The sequence below is a fragment of the Pseudonaja textilis genome, chromosome Z, assembly GCF_049901715.1.
Source record: "Pseudonaja textilis isolate UNSWEBS1 chromosome Z, rPseTex1.2, whole genome shotgun sequence".
NCBI classification, from domain to species: Eukaryota; Metazoa; Chordata; class Lepidosauria; order Squamata; family Elapidae; genus Pseudonaja; species Pseudonaja textilis.
In genome coordinates, this window is record NC_142008.1 from 49,001,313 (window position 1) to 49,015,894 (window position 14,582).

At 40.2% G+C, this 14,582-nt stretch overlaps 2 protein-coding genes across 6 annotated transcripts in view; both read left to right on the forward strand.

Annotated features, from left to right (window-relative positions):
• Window positions 1-1,708: 1,708 nt before the first annotated feature.
• Window positions 1,709-14,582, forward strand: part of TGFBR2 (transforming growth factor beta receptor 2) — an 82,875-nt gene continuing 70,001 nt past the window's right edge. The window contains exons 1-2 of one of the 5 annotated variants that reach the window (XM_087916792.1): window positions 1,709-1,858; window positions 2,115-2,426. In XM_087916792.1, coding sequence (XP_087772918.1) covers window positions 2,315-2,426 — 112 coding nt within the window. In that variant the 5' untranslated portion in view covers window positions 1,709-1,858; window positions 2,115-2,314. Of the gene's footprint in view, window positions 1,859-2,026; window positions 2,427-7,077; window positions 7,209-14,582 lie in introns of those variants that run through there. The other 4 variants (XM_087916789.1, XM_087916790.1, XM_087916791.1 and 1 more) reach the window with 4 other exon arrangements.
• Window positions 12,900-14,150, forward strand: LOC148123996 (uncharacterized). The gene has a single exon (XM_087915860.1). It carries the CDS (start codon window positions 12,900-12,902, stop codon window positions 14,148-14,150), a length of 1,251 nt encoding a protein of 416 aa, XP_087771986.1.

Sequence of the window (14,582 nt, forward strand, 5' to 3'; positions counted from 1 at the left end):
TCTCAAGGATAACATTAAACATAGAACAACTTATTCTGACTAATGCACTAGTGAACCCTCAACATCATGTAGTATGAGTTCTAGTCAATCTTTTTTCTGTCTTTCCATCCATCCGTCCCAAAACATCTCTTCATGGCACTCAGCACTCCTTTTAACAATTAACTAAAAAGACACATTACGCCAGCTTTAATGCATAAATCCATGAAGTACCCATGTGTTGCAGTGAACAAAATGTGGAACTATCTGTGAGTTTAACAACTGAAAGTATACTTGATCCTGGGCCTGTCTGGCCCTAACCCAATACTTTAATCATAAACCACACTGGCAGTCAGTAACACTTGTAAATAAAGACTGTACTATGTCTATATTTGCCTCATAAAGGAAGCATAATAAAAATTGTAAGTGAATCAGTAGGTAAACAGCCACTGACTATCTGAATTATATCTACTGAAAGCTAAGCTATCTTGAATCATCTGAAAACCTGGGCAAAGTCAAATCTTGCTACAGTAGAGAATGTAAGTAAATATTACCTAGCCTAATAATGAAATGTCTGCAGGAGGAGAAGCAAAAAGAGAACAATAAAAGTGCAACAGGTTCAGTTTTGTTTAATATTTTGATGAGGGACACTAGCAAACAGGGATATAGTCTAAACTTGAAAGATAAAAAATCTCTGAAAAGGGCAATAGCAAGCTATTTCTGTACTGTGTGGTGGCTAAGTAAACTGAATGGCTGTGACTGTAAAATACCAGGAAATGGAACATGACTTGAAAACTTTACTAGTTCACAGATGCTTTTCCAAAGCACATACATGGAAATGAAGGGTGCTTCTATTTCTTTTATCATTACAATAGGTAAGCAAGTTTGGTCAACATTTATAACATTTATTTTATTAAATTAAGTTAAATATACAGACATGTTAATTTTATTGTGTTGCTTCACTTTTAACTTGGTTTACAAATCTATATATATAAAACTGAAATACTACTCATGCATCATCACAAAATCTCCAAAATCGTAAAACCTACAAACTTGAAATTTGTCACCTATGTTCCTCTTGGCTTCTAGGCGCTCACTAACAAAGGATTTTTTGAAATGACCACCAGAGCATTAGTATTTCCTATATTATTATTAACACATTCTGATGTTAAGGAATTCTACTCCCTTCTCCCAACTCAAAAAGAAATCTGTTCCAACTGCAGTTGAGCTAAGCCATGCCCAGGCTCCTTGCTATCTCCCTCTTGCTCACACAGCTAATACAGTTTCAGTTTCCAAACACCCTCAACTCTCTCACTCCCCACCTGAAAAGAAATCTGTTCTAACTGCAGTTGAGCTAAGCCACATTTTGCTACCTTCTTGCTCAAACAGCAAATACTGTTTCAGTTTCCAAACAGCCCTAAACTCTCTCATACAGAGACAGGATGCTAGCCAGATGAATACCGATGGATGCTGGTAGGCAGACACAATTCCCCCCGCCTTTTCCTCCCCAAAAGCTTGCCCAGTCACATAGTTTCGTACCCTGCTGGGAATTAGATACAGGGCATAAAGTAAAATAATATGGGAAACTGCTTGCAGATTAGGCTAAATAGCATCTGTGGTCAACATACCTTGATGCAAACCATTTTGAACCGAGAAAATACCGAACTCCGGAAATACGTGTTAGGGTGGGAGCTTTCGGCCGTTCTCTTTTGTATCACGTATGGCGCAATACGAAAATGTATTTACGGATATGAGAATTAATAACAGGGTTTAAAGCCTGGGCATGTAGAGATCTGCGCGCTCCTGAGTCGGAAAGAGAAAAGCGTGAGCGAGATGATTGGGGAAAACGCCTTTATGAACCAAGGCTCGGGTTAACCTCCAGGCAGGGTTTTTCATACATTTCTTTTCTTGTTCATGTTCTTTTTTTCAGCTTGTGGAGTAACGGCTTGAGTCAAGAGAGGTCGGCCTAAGGCCGATGATTGACAGGCAGAGCGGGCTGAAGAGGTTTCATAGTGAAACGGGCAGGGAGGGGGGAGAAGCTGGGAAGAGGGAGGGGCAGAAAAGGAACTACTGTAAGAGTTAAGAAAGTCCTGCCCAGCTGTTTGCGAACTTTTTAAGATTTCCTGTTTCCCCTACAGCTAGAGAAAGGGAGCGACTCGCAAACGCACGTCAGAAGTACCCAAGCCGCAACTACTCCCGCTGCCTCGGCTGGGGCCTCTTTTTTTTTTTTATCCTGCATTTGCTTCAGAGCCGCTTCGTCCTCTTCCACCCTCGCCCCGAGTTCCGCCCGCTTCCCCTCGTCCCCCAGAGTTGTCTCGGCCTGGCTGTTTCTTATCCCATGTCTGCGGGCCGCCTCAGGGTGGAGGGAGATACAATGAGTTGGATTCCTAAGCATATTTTGTTATGGACTTTTCTGCACAGCACGGCTCACCCGCTGGGATGGGGAACAGGTAAATGTGGACTTTGATTTCCTACCTGAGATGTCTGTCTGGATAGTGTCTCCTTCCCAACCCTCTTCCTTTCCGCACTTTTCTCTTAATAGCATCCTAATTTGCACACCGCACTTCGAAAAAACTCATTAAAAGTCACTACCCCTGACTTAGGCATCCCCGGATGTGTGTGATTAGAGAAGTCCCATCACCCATAGCCAGTACGTCTGTTGGGTGCAGCATCAAGATCATAGTCGAGTATATCTGGAGCATATCAGATTTAGAGAGTCTGTTCTAGACAGTCTTTATTTGGGGTTTTATCTGTCTCTTGTCCAAATTTATTCTAATATTAACTGCCCCCCTTTCTTTTTTGAATCCTAAAGAACTCCAGAGGCACCATCCTTAGTATCATTATTGTTTTACTAGTTGGGCATATATTTGGGGCTTGCATTTCAGTAAAATGTAGTTCAAAAGTTTTAATCTTGGCCTTTGGTTATCAGAGACAGCTGCCTTATTTTGCAGTTCCAGCTGTTGCCACACCTAGCCTGGATGAGTTGCTGTTCATGTATAGGTCAGTTGTTCCCAGCTTGGCAGTAATTGTTGAGTTAGGATGCAGTGCAACAAAAAACAGAAAATGTATTATGCGCTAATGTTGTCTGAATCAGAAGTCCCCAAATTTGTTTTTAAGCAAATTTTCAAAACTCAAGTTGCCTTAATTTGAAAACACACAAAGTAATCTGTGGAGAAATAATTCTTCCAAATATAAAAGATGGCATAGCTAGTTGTTAGTAGTAATTTTCCCCAGAGAAAGCATATAGTAGTTTTGTTACTAAAAGCAGTGGTCTGGCAAGTTCATTTCTAAAATACTAATGCTAAACTCATGAGAATTTGGTCTTGGATCTAAGGCATCTCTATGTTCTTTTGCTTTCTATCTTTTTCAGAGGCAGGTCTTTGCATTCATATAATATACTTGAGTGCAGTATCATTTTAAAGAGATGAATATTTAAAGTTTTTTTATATATAAAATGTGATAGTAGTATTGGTTCTGTGAATTACGGTAGGGATAAAATGAATAAAGAGTGTTTACTTTCCACTGAAGCTGAGATTGGGTTTTTTATCATGTTTGTGGGTATATGTTGATTGTGTTATCTCAATGTTTATGGAAACAAAATTGTAATTAGGTTAGATTGAAGAACAGTAAGAATCTATGAGGTTAGATATATTTTAGGCTGGAAAAAAAAAACTTCTACTGTGTTTCCTAATCTGATATCCTGCAGATGAATAGGACTATAACCATTATCATCATTGACCAGTATGATGGGAGTTGTGATCCATTCATCTCAAAGTCTAGCTAGGGAAAAATTGCTTTGGAGCTGTATTATGTAATAATAATACAGGAACTGTCTAGAAGCCTTGTTATCCTCTTAAAAGTTTCTAGTGTGCTGGTTTTCTTTTCCTTCATTTTATGTCTGAAATACTTTTCTAAAACAATTTTTCCCTGCCCCCCCTTCAGACCCACTTCAAAAGTTTGAACACACTTTCATACACATTCATTTGTGATTTCTTTCCATTTGTTCTTACTAATCTAAAAATTCAGGATTCAAGTTCTTTAGAGCAGAGGAAATACCTCACTTATACATTACTGTCATGCTATAGTGAAATAATTTCTTTTATATATATTAAAATGAAATCATATGACATTACACATATAGTAATGATGCTTTTATGTTTCTTGAAAACTGATGATTTAATGCAAATTACCATATTGTATATATTTAAAATGCTCTTAATATTTAAATTAATACCAATAATAATAAGCATCCTGCAAGTTATTTTAAAAGGTTAATGTTTTATTCTCACTAGAGCAGCAAATGCATGTGGCAAATCATAATCACAGATTATGACTTACAATCACTTGAGTGATTGTAATTGCTAAAATTCTTGCATAGCTCAATATATTATTCCTGTAATGATAATGTGGAGTATGTCACCACAGTTGGTGGTATTGTTATGTGGTTGAACCTCAAACTGTAAGGCTCACTGAAGACTCTTCATAAAATGTGAAATATGTGCATCTTATAAGAAAAAAAGTCATGCTTATTATGCTAATGAATACATTGCTTGTCTTGCTAAGGAACTAGAATTTGATTGAGCTTTAAAGAGGTAATAGAGAATTAGATTAAAAGGTTAACATTATAGTTATTTTGTAGTTACTCCTGAAGATTGGAAGAGTTTCTGGAGCAGGATTCAGAATACCTGTAGTATTTGTTCCATACACAAGCCTGTTTGAGTTTTGGCCTGTGTAGCTGGATAGTTTAAAATTAAGGCTCAAGATGAAATAATAAACAAGCTTGCCTGTCTCCCAAAATTATAGTTGGAATGGGTGTCTTTAATTGAGAACTAATAATTTTTAATTGAAAATTCATAGAATATAATTAGAATATGTGAAAAGTGTAGTTAACAGTTATTTGGTATACATACTTTAGTTTTAGTCTGCCTTCCTGTTTCTGTTCCTTATGTCACAAATTTAAAATAAAGTAACATAAAGTACTTACAAATGTGAACATAGAGGCTGACTTCATAAACATCAAGTAGTTTTGAAATGTTCTTTTTTGAATGATTTGCAATATTAGGTAGGGGGATGGATATATTTTTTTCATTTATACAACTTTATTATAGCTGCCTAACATCACTAATAATTCATTTAAACATATATCAAGAATAAACTACATATATAAAATGGTTTATATCATTAAATAATATTTATCAAGTGAAGTAAATTAATTGGAAAAACTCCCTGCAAAATAGCAGTTTAAAAATTGAGATTGCTATTTTTGAATGGGTAATCATTATGAAAGCTTTGTTTATAAAATTAGTTAAGAAAAGCTGCTTTGTGTACCTTGAGACCTATATGAAAGTTCTTCAGCCCATCTTTCTTATTTTTTACAGGGACTAGTTTAAACTAATGAAAACAATTCAGATGTCATTTAAATACATGTTAGACAGTCAGTGGCATGTTTTTGTTTGAAAATGTCTTCAGTAACTTATAATGGGATGGCTCTACCCAGCAGTTTTCACAGATAAGTTTTCTGTAAGATAGCCATCTTCAATTACTTGCAGTGTAAGCTAATGTATGGCTAAGGAAGTAGATTGTAACTTGTTCAGACTGAGTCTGAGTTATGTGCATGTCAAGCATTCTTTCCAGATTTCAAAACAATATGAAGTCAGAAATGATATAGGGTTAAGGAAAAACATATAGAATGTCTTTACAAAGAAAATTAAAATTTTTGCAATCCAAAAGTAACTACTAGTCAATGAAATTTTGCATAACAAATAAGTGACATTGTCTTTACATTAATATCATGCCAGATGACATGTATTTCAAGCATGCTGAAAGGAGATTGGAATCCTTTTACGCTATTATTCCAGATAATGAAACACTGATGATGACCATAAACAAATCAGTAGAGTTTCTAAAGCTAAATCAAATATAAGTCTGCTTTTTTAACATACTTAGCATTCCTTTTCCTGGTTCTCTATGAGGAAAAAGTGGAGAAGCATGCAAGTGCACTGGAACTCTGGAACATTGCAAGTGCCACCTCCTCTTAGAGAAGGAGGAGATTGAGATCCACCTGAAGGGACGTGCTGAGGAATTTGCAGATTTTCTGGAAGACAAAATCATTGAACTTCATTCCCAGTTAGATGCCAGTCCGGTGGGAGACAGCGATGGCGAGAAAGGGACTGCTGCAGCTCGGCCTGGGTGCTTGGAATGCAGGAACGGGCTGCGCACCGGGACTTTTGCAAACTTGCAGAGCCCAAGGCTGGAGCACCAAGGGTAGCAGCAGCAGAGACGCTCTCTCGGCTCTTCTCATGCCCACCCAGCCGCTTGGGATTAAACCAAAATGCAGCGCGCGGTGCTCCCAGGTACCTCAAAATGTTTTTTTTCCTGTTGTTATGGGGACGGGGAAAAGCGGGAGCGACTCAGACGCTGTTGGAGACAGCGCTGGTGAGAGAGGTGCCAGCACCGGTGGGAACCATGGAAGCTATGGAGGCCTGAAAAGCGGCTGAAACGCTGCCGGACATCCACTCTGATGCTGCCCGCCTGCTGACCCGGGTAAGAGAGGGGTAAGGGAGCCCTCTGTGCTCCACCATGTTTGGCTGTTAGGAGCGGCTGATGGTGAGGCATAGATGCCCGCAGGCACTCCTAATGGCAAGTTTCCCCCGCCTTCCCCTCCAATTTTGCATATTTTAAACTAGGCCTAAATTTAACAAATTAGTATGATTTGCAAATGTTTCTATTTAATTGGAGAAAATAAGCCTAGGTAGTCATCATTAGATAATTATCAAAGAAGTTCAAACAATGCTTATTAATAAATACAGTATATATAATGATTTGGCTTTTGGCTTTTCATTGTCTTGAAACAAACACCCACAATTATTATATTTTAATTATATATTCTAGTGTATAATGAAAACAAATTTTGGACTTTTTTTCATTGATTCTTTATAATTCTGAAACATACTTTGACCAACTATGACAAAGTAATGGATACATTAGATTTTTTCCTAAGGAAAGCAGTTTATGATATCACCTTTCTCTTGCCTTTTATCTTTGGATAGTCACAGTTGAAAAACTAACCTTTTCTTTTTCTACCTCAAGGATGACTACTAAGGATATTGTTAGTAATATATAAAAGAATAACACATTAACAGAAATATTTGTGGACCAAATATAAATATGTATAAAATATCAACATTCAATACAGAAGATCCAGTCATCTTTTCCAAGCTAACCTTGTCCAGGTGTGTTGGATTACAATTCAAGGAATATCTAATATGAGTGTTACTGTCCTATACAGCTATCAAGTTTTAGGACATTACACTAAATCATAGGCCCCCAAACTTGGCAACTTTAAGATTTGTGGACTTCAATTCCTGCACCAAATCATTAAAATACAACATCTTGTATGTATTCTCAATGAAAAATAGGAGTTTGTTTTTTGATATGAAAAGATGTATATAAATGTATTGTCACTCACAGGAAACAAAATCTAGCAGTGTCATCTATGATTGTTTGTTTTAATTAACAAACTTTTAGTTAAAACTTTAGGTTAAAAAAATCAATATTTTTTGAATATTCTGTGATGCAATGGCAAGCATTCACAATTCTATCCAAAGTAAAAAAAATGCTTATATTTTTCAATATTACCAATCCTAATTGTTGCTAGAAGTGATATTAACATCTTTTTCATTGCTCCTCCTCTCAAAAAATAGTCTATTTTAGAAACCTGGTGTGTTGATGGGTGGGGATGCTCTTTTAGACTGAGATGATTATTTACCCGTGGCAATGTTGTTTTGCTTACAAGTAAATAATAATCCTGTTGCTAACAGTTGCATAAAACTAATTTAATTAGGATTGTTGTAGAAGAGGAAAAAGATAACTGGGTAAAAGGATCCAGTTTAGTGTAGTGACTAAGGTATTGCCTAGAAAGCAGGAGACTGTGACTTCTAATCCTGCCTTAGACATGAAAGCCATCTGGGTGACTTGGCCAGTCACACTTTTCAGCACAATCTAACTCATAGGGCTATTACTGTGGGAAAGGAAGAGGAGGGAATAATATGTATGTTTGCTGACTTGAATTATTTTTAAAATAATAAAGGCAAGATAAAAAATTAATAAAAGTTAAGTAATCGTTTCATGTCTGGTGTGCCATAATTTTGATCCTGAAGTGAAGTATTTTCACTCTCTGGCTACTACAGTATTTACTTATAAAGTGTTTTATAGTTTGGTACCTAAGTACGTGCAGAATCATCTCTAAACTGTACCAGTTCAATATACTAGATTATTAAAACTCCTATATAGTAAGGGCCATTGAAGCTAGAAAGTGCTGTTGTTGACTAAGAGCTGGATTTGTGGAATGTTCTCTCATGGAGATCAGTCTGGTTTCCTCCTTCATGATTTTAAAAAGATTGTTTAGTTTTTCAAGATAGTATTTCCAATGCTTATCTGTTGTGCTGTCTTTGACTTTTCTATTTTTGTTCCTTGGGGTTTTTATTGTTGCTGTCATGCATTGTCAGTAATTTTATTATTTAGTTTATTTTTGTAGTTTAATCTTTTTTCCCACAACATGTAAACCATTAAGGATCACAATATCAAGTCAAGATATAAATTTAATCAATAATTGAAGGCAAACATTCATTCATGCAACTAGACAAAAATGTGATTCTGAAGCAATATGTTACAATCAGAAAACCTTTTGAAAGCCTGCCATAAATACCTCTGGATTTGGGAATATTTTTTTCCTTACAAAATTGAAAGGCAAAAGTTATTCCTCGGAATTATACACTACCTTTGATAAGATAAACACACCCACCTGTAATCTATGACCAGCTAGAGAATTGTAATATTGTAGATGAATGCAGGAACAATAAACAAAGTGATTATAGCTTTATGAATTAAAATATATGCTGACATTATAGAGAACCTTCTCACTTCATTGAGTACATTCTACTAATAATGCTGCAAAGCAAAGTAAGCTCCATTAGGCTATTATGGGTCTGTTAGTTTTAAAAATACCTGTGTAAATGTATATGATATTATTACTTTAGATCAGATAATTATTTTACTTGCTTCTATCTAAAGATAAAAACATTTGCACTATTGCTTTTCAGTGTTGCAGTATAAAAGTGGTACTATAGAATTACATATCCTAATGAATATGAACAAACATCAGTCATGTGTAACTGAAAATTGCAGTATAAATTATTCCTCCTGTTTGTGATCTTATTATCCATGATTCATATATCCAGATTTTTGTGCATGTGTAAAGTATGCTTTTTAAGAAGTTAGATTGTGTCAGGCTACAGAACTTTTCCCATTCACTCAACTAGAATGAATTTCTGAAAATGTTTCCAAACATATCACAAAGGAATTCTTTATTGAGATGAGACAATTCCTGTAGGAGTTCAAAGCAGCGTCTGAGGTCTCTCAGCCATACAGGGATACATACGGGGGTTTAGAACCCCTCCCCTTATCTCGATGTGTATTTAGTGAAATAAAAGCCAGTATGTTAATTCGTCCCACCCCTCTTGTAAGGAACAATCTTTTCACAGTTTCCCAGGGCATACCTAATTTCCCCCCCACCTCCTTTTTAGAACGAACTATTCAAGAGATTCCCAAAGTACAATCTCACTGTGGAATTTTTATGACCTTCTCATCTCCTGGTTGTGCCTCTCAGAGGTGATAGTTCTGGCTATCTGGCTTTTCTCCCTCCCTCCCTCCATGACAGATACACGGATCTGACTTACTGCCCTCCTTAAAAAACAGATAGGTCCACCTGGAAAAAAACAAAAATCATGCATTACATTTGCAATTCAGGAAGGTTTATCAGGGTATTTTTGGTGGAACTTACATAGTAATGTGGGTGCTTTTACATGTTGTTTGGCTACCCACTGATTTTCTGAAGAAGGAAGGTGTTTCCAAGCTACTAAATATTGTGTGGATCCATGGTGAGTGTGTGTCTTTAATTTCAAAACGTTGTTCCCCATGTACCATGATGGGGGTTGGAGGTGTGGGAAGGGGGCGGTCTGAGGTTTGAAGTGATCTCTGGTTTGATCAAGGTACAGTGAAATACTGGATGAATCTGCCTAAGTGTTTTTGGAAGTTGAAGCTCTACCGTTAATAATTGGGGTTAATAATTCTGGAGATGGGAAAAGGGCCAATGAATTTTGGTCCTAATTTCTTAGAGGGTTGTAATGATTTTAAGAATTTTGTGGACAAGTATACACGGTCCCCAATCTTGAAAAGTTTAGGTTCGCAATGTTTTTTGTCTGCATGAGTTTTGTAAACTGCTCTAGCTTCCTGTAAAGATAATCTTACCACTGGTCACATGACTTGTAAGTTATCCATCCACTCCTTAAGGGAGGGGATTTCAGGATCTTTGGTGGGTAGTTCCAGCATGGGGTTGAATTCTTGGCCCGTGGCTACCTGGAATGGGGTGAACCCTGTGCTACTATGGACTGAGTTATTGTACGCTACCTCTGCAAACGGAAGGTCAGTCCAATTATCCTGTTGGTGACTAATAAAACATCTTATATATTGTTCTAATATGCTGTTCACTCTCTCCATCGATCCGTCCGTTTGGGGGTGATTTCTTGACGACAACTCCTGGGTTGAGCCTAATAGGTTTAAAAACGCCTGCCAAAATTTGGATGTGAACTGAACACCCCTATCTGAGATAATCCGTTGGGGAGCTCCATGAAGGTGAATGATGTGTATTAGAAACATCTTTGCCAATGCCTTGGCAGTTGGGATCTTTTGGCATGGGATAAAGTGAACCTGCTTGGAAAAAAGATCAGTTACAACCCAAATGACAGTATATCCAGCACTTTTGGGAAGCTCCACTATAAAGTCCATAGAGATCTCTTTCCAGGGAGCAGAAGGGTCTGCTACTGCTTGTAAAAGTCCAGGATGTTTTCCTTGTTTTCTCTTTGCAGCAGCATAGGTGGGGCAGCTCACAACATAGCTTTCAATGTCCTTTTTGAGGGACAGCCACCAAAATTGTCTTTTGATGAGGTGCAAAGTTTTTACAAACCCAAAGTGTCCTGCTATTTTGGAGTCGTGGCAGCGTTTCATGAAGTCCATTCTCTGGCTTGCAGGGACATAAAGTTTGTTCTCTACCCAAGCCAGTCCATCTTTGAGTAAACAAGTGTTTTTGTTAGCCTGGAGCCTGTCATCCTTAATAGTGCCTCCTTAAATATTGACGTCGTGTCTTCAGTCAGGGATGATTTTTTTTTTTTCTCTTGTGCCCGGGTGATTACTTTGGCTGCTAGTTGGGTCGGTTGGATCATTGGTTCTCCATAGAGCTGCTGCGAGCATCCAGAGTGGGAGGTGCTCCAGTCTTCGCTCTCACAGGCTGAGCTATAATTGAGGAATGCTCCTCCTCCTCCACGTGACTCCTCCGTAGCGTTCCCCAGTTTTAGCTCAACCTCGTAAGAGACAGGCAGCATTTTATAGCTCTTCCTTGGCCGATCCAGGATCTCTCTAAAAATAATTCAGGTTTGATTTCTTCTCTTTCTCCTTTGGTCCCTCGCAGTTGGTGTGCCTGATATCTAGCCTAGTGGGACATTTTTCGCCCCTCAGGGGGGAGAAAAGGGGAGCTTAACAGCCTTTTGAGCTAACGCCCCTCCCTCTCCCTGCCTTCCATTTTAAGCCGGGCTGCTCTCAGGCAGCAGCTTGCTGTTCGCGCTATTTATAGCACTTTATAAGTTGTTCCTTCAAAGGTGAGCTTGCTCCCTTCCGCCCCTCCTGCTTCTTTCAATCGAGGTGGCGTTTTTTCTTCCTTCTCTGTAGTTCGCGTCGGTCCCGGCCGCCATTTTGGGTGTGCCTTGTGGATGGCCGCCATTTTGAGTGTGTCTTGTGGCCGAATGCCATTTTGGGTGTGCCTTGTGGACGGCCGCCATTTTGAGTGTGTCTCGTAGCCGGATGCCATTTGGGGTGTGTCTCGTGGCCAGACGCCATTTTGGGTGTGCCTTGTGGACGGCCGCCATTTTGTTTTGACAATTACCTCAGCTGCGGTGACTTTGAAGGCACAGAGCAGGACCGGAAGGCCTGCTAGTGCCTTTGTAATTGGGTACCGTGACTCCTAGCCCTGCTACCCTATTTATCTCGTATTGTTGGCTATTCCCACAGCAGTATACAGAGGCGAGGTTCGAGGCCTTGTTAATACCTCCCATTTTGTTGGGAGACTGCCTCAGGAGGTCCTGCTTGTTTTTTTGTCTGCTTCTTTCTCAGTGTTTTTGTGGCCTCAGCATTCATTCGACTCATTGGCCTTTTTTTAAGTATCTGTGTTTCTGGTCTTTATAATCATACGGATCTGGTAAGCCCATTTGATCCCACCTCCAAAATATTTTATTAATAACAAATAAAATAAAAATAAAATAAATATAATTAATATTTGCAATAGACCCAGAAAACAGTTAATATATTTTTACGATAAAATTTTTTCCAAAAGGGGGACGCAGTTTAACTATAGGATATCCGGCCTTGTTGTAAGTCGAACTCCTAGGCATGCCAACCGCCTCTTTGAGTCTGCTTTCTGTATTTTTCACCTTCCTTGTTATGGCAGAGGATAATCCCAGAGGACCTTCTTTGAAGGCCAAGTCTAAGACACACCATCTGCGTAGGCAGGCCAAGGAGTCCTCCAAGGCTTCTCAGAGGGACACCTTAAGAGCCTTGGAGAAGGAATTTGACAGGCGTTCAAAGGACTCTCAATCTGTAACCTCAGTCCCTAATATACCCACCCCTTCTACCTCCGCTCAACCTCATCTTCTGCCAGATCAGATTTCTCTTTCTAGATGCAGTTCGCCCACTCGCAGCCCCCAAGCCGCTCGGGCACCATTATTCCAGACAGTATCAAGGAGTGGATGCAACTGGCCATCCGCCAGGGAATTGCGGAAGGTATCCAGTAGTTGTCCAGACCAGGTTCCCAAATGATGGCACACGAGGTCGAATCCGTTTCTGGCAGATCCCTCCCCAGACCGGAGCATCGCCATGGTCAGGTACTTTCTCAAAGGGAGATCCCCTTTCCAGAAGGAGTGGAGGAGGAGGAAGAGGATATGGGTCTTCAACACTTCGGGGAAGAGGAAGGATCAGATAGGGGGTCCTTACACTACTCTGAACCCTTGTCAGAGGTGGAACCGATGGAGGGAGAGATGTCTGAGGACGAGGGGATTTCTCCGGATCAACCCACCTTCGTAGGCCTATTCAAACCCCATCTGTTCAAGTCCTTGCTATTCAAGGCAAAGAACATTTCGGGCCTAATGTCCCAGTCACCCTCTGGCTCTTCCTCAGCAACTCCCGGAGACCCAGAGGACTCTATCTTCAAGCAGCCGGTCGTAGAGGCCGAGGTTATCCCCACTCCACCCATTTTCACCAATTTAGTTACAAAACAGTTGACATCATCGGGGCCCCACCCCGCCCCCTCCAGTCAGGACAAGAGATTTTTTAATCTCGATACGGATTTCTCTTCCTTGTTAAACACGCCTGAAGTGGATGACCCCATAGTTAGATTAGCATCATCCTCCAATCCAACTGACGCCCTGGAAGCCTTAAAACCAGAGGACAAACGGGCCGAGATGGCGCTACGCCGAGCTCATTTCTCCGATGCCTGGGCCATTCGATCAGCCACGGCCGCATCCTTTTTCACTCAATCTTCCATCAGATGGCTCCGCCAGCTGAAGCAGCATATTCCCCCATCTAACACCAGGGCCCACCAGGACATTGCCAAGCTTACAGCTGCGGCAGAATTTGTGGCCGATGCCACCTTTCATTCTGTGAAGTTTTCCTCCCGGGCCATCTCCTCACACGTTACAGCCCGGCGTCTGCTCTGGCTTAAACACTGGCAAGCAGACATCAAGAATAAAGCTAAATTGGCTTCTGCTCCCATTTCGGGGGGCAAATTATTTGGCCCGGCCCTGGAACCACTGTTAATGGAAAGCAGAAATAAAAAGAAATTCCTCCCTTCTCTTTTTCGCAGGCAGGAGTCCAGAGTGTCCCAGCCCTTTCGAAGGGGCTCCTTTCGCACCCCATATCAATCAACCTTCTCTCCTAGGTTCCAGAGATCCCCATCTTTTCGCCCGGCTTACCAGGACCGGGGCGACCCGGGTGACAGGAATAGGAGAGGGGCCAGTTACAGGAGACCCTTCCGGGGCGCTGGAAGTAAATCGTCCCGGTGCCCCAGATAGTTTCACCACTATCCATCCCATTGGCGGCCGCCTCAAATTTTTTGCTGACCAATGGGAATCATCCACTTCTGATAATTGGGTCAGGAACACTGTCAAATTCGGCCTCTTCCTTGAGTTTCAGTCCCCTCTTCTGGAGCGTTTGATGGTTTCCCCCCTTTCCAGAGACTGCACCAAGCGTGCTCTCGTAGAAGCTGCTATTAAACACCTTTCCAAGATCAGGGCCATACAGCCTGTGCCATCCTCGCAGCGAGGAAAGGGGTTTTACTCCCATCTTTTCTTAGTTCTTAAGCACTCCGGAGGCTGGAGACCCATTCTAGATTTAAAGAGTCTTAACCGTTACATTGTCCGTCATAAGTTCAAGATGCATACTTTTCAGTCTATACTTCAGGGCACCAGGAAGGGAGACTGGCTCACCTCCATTGACCTTTCAGA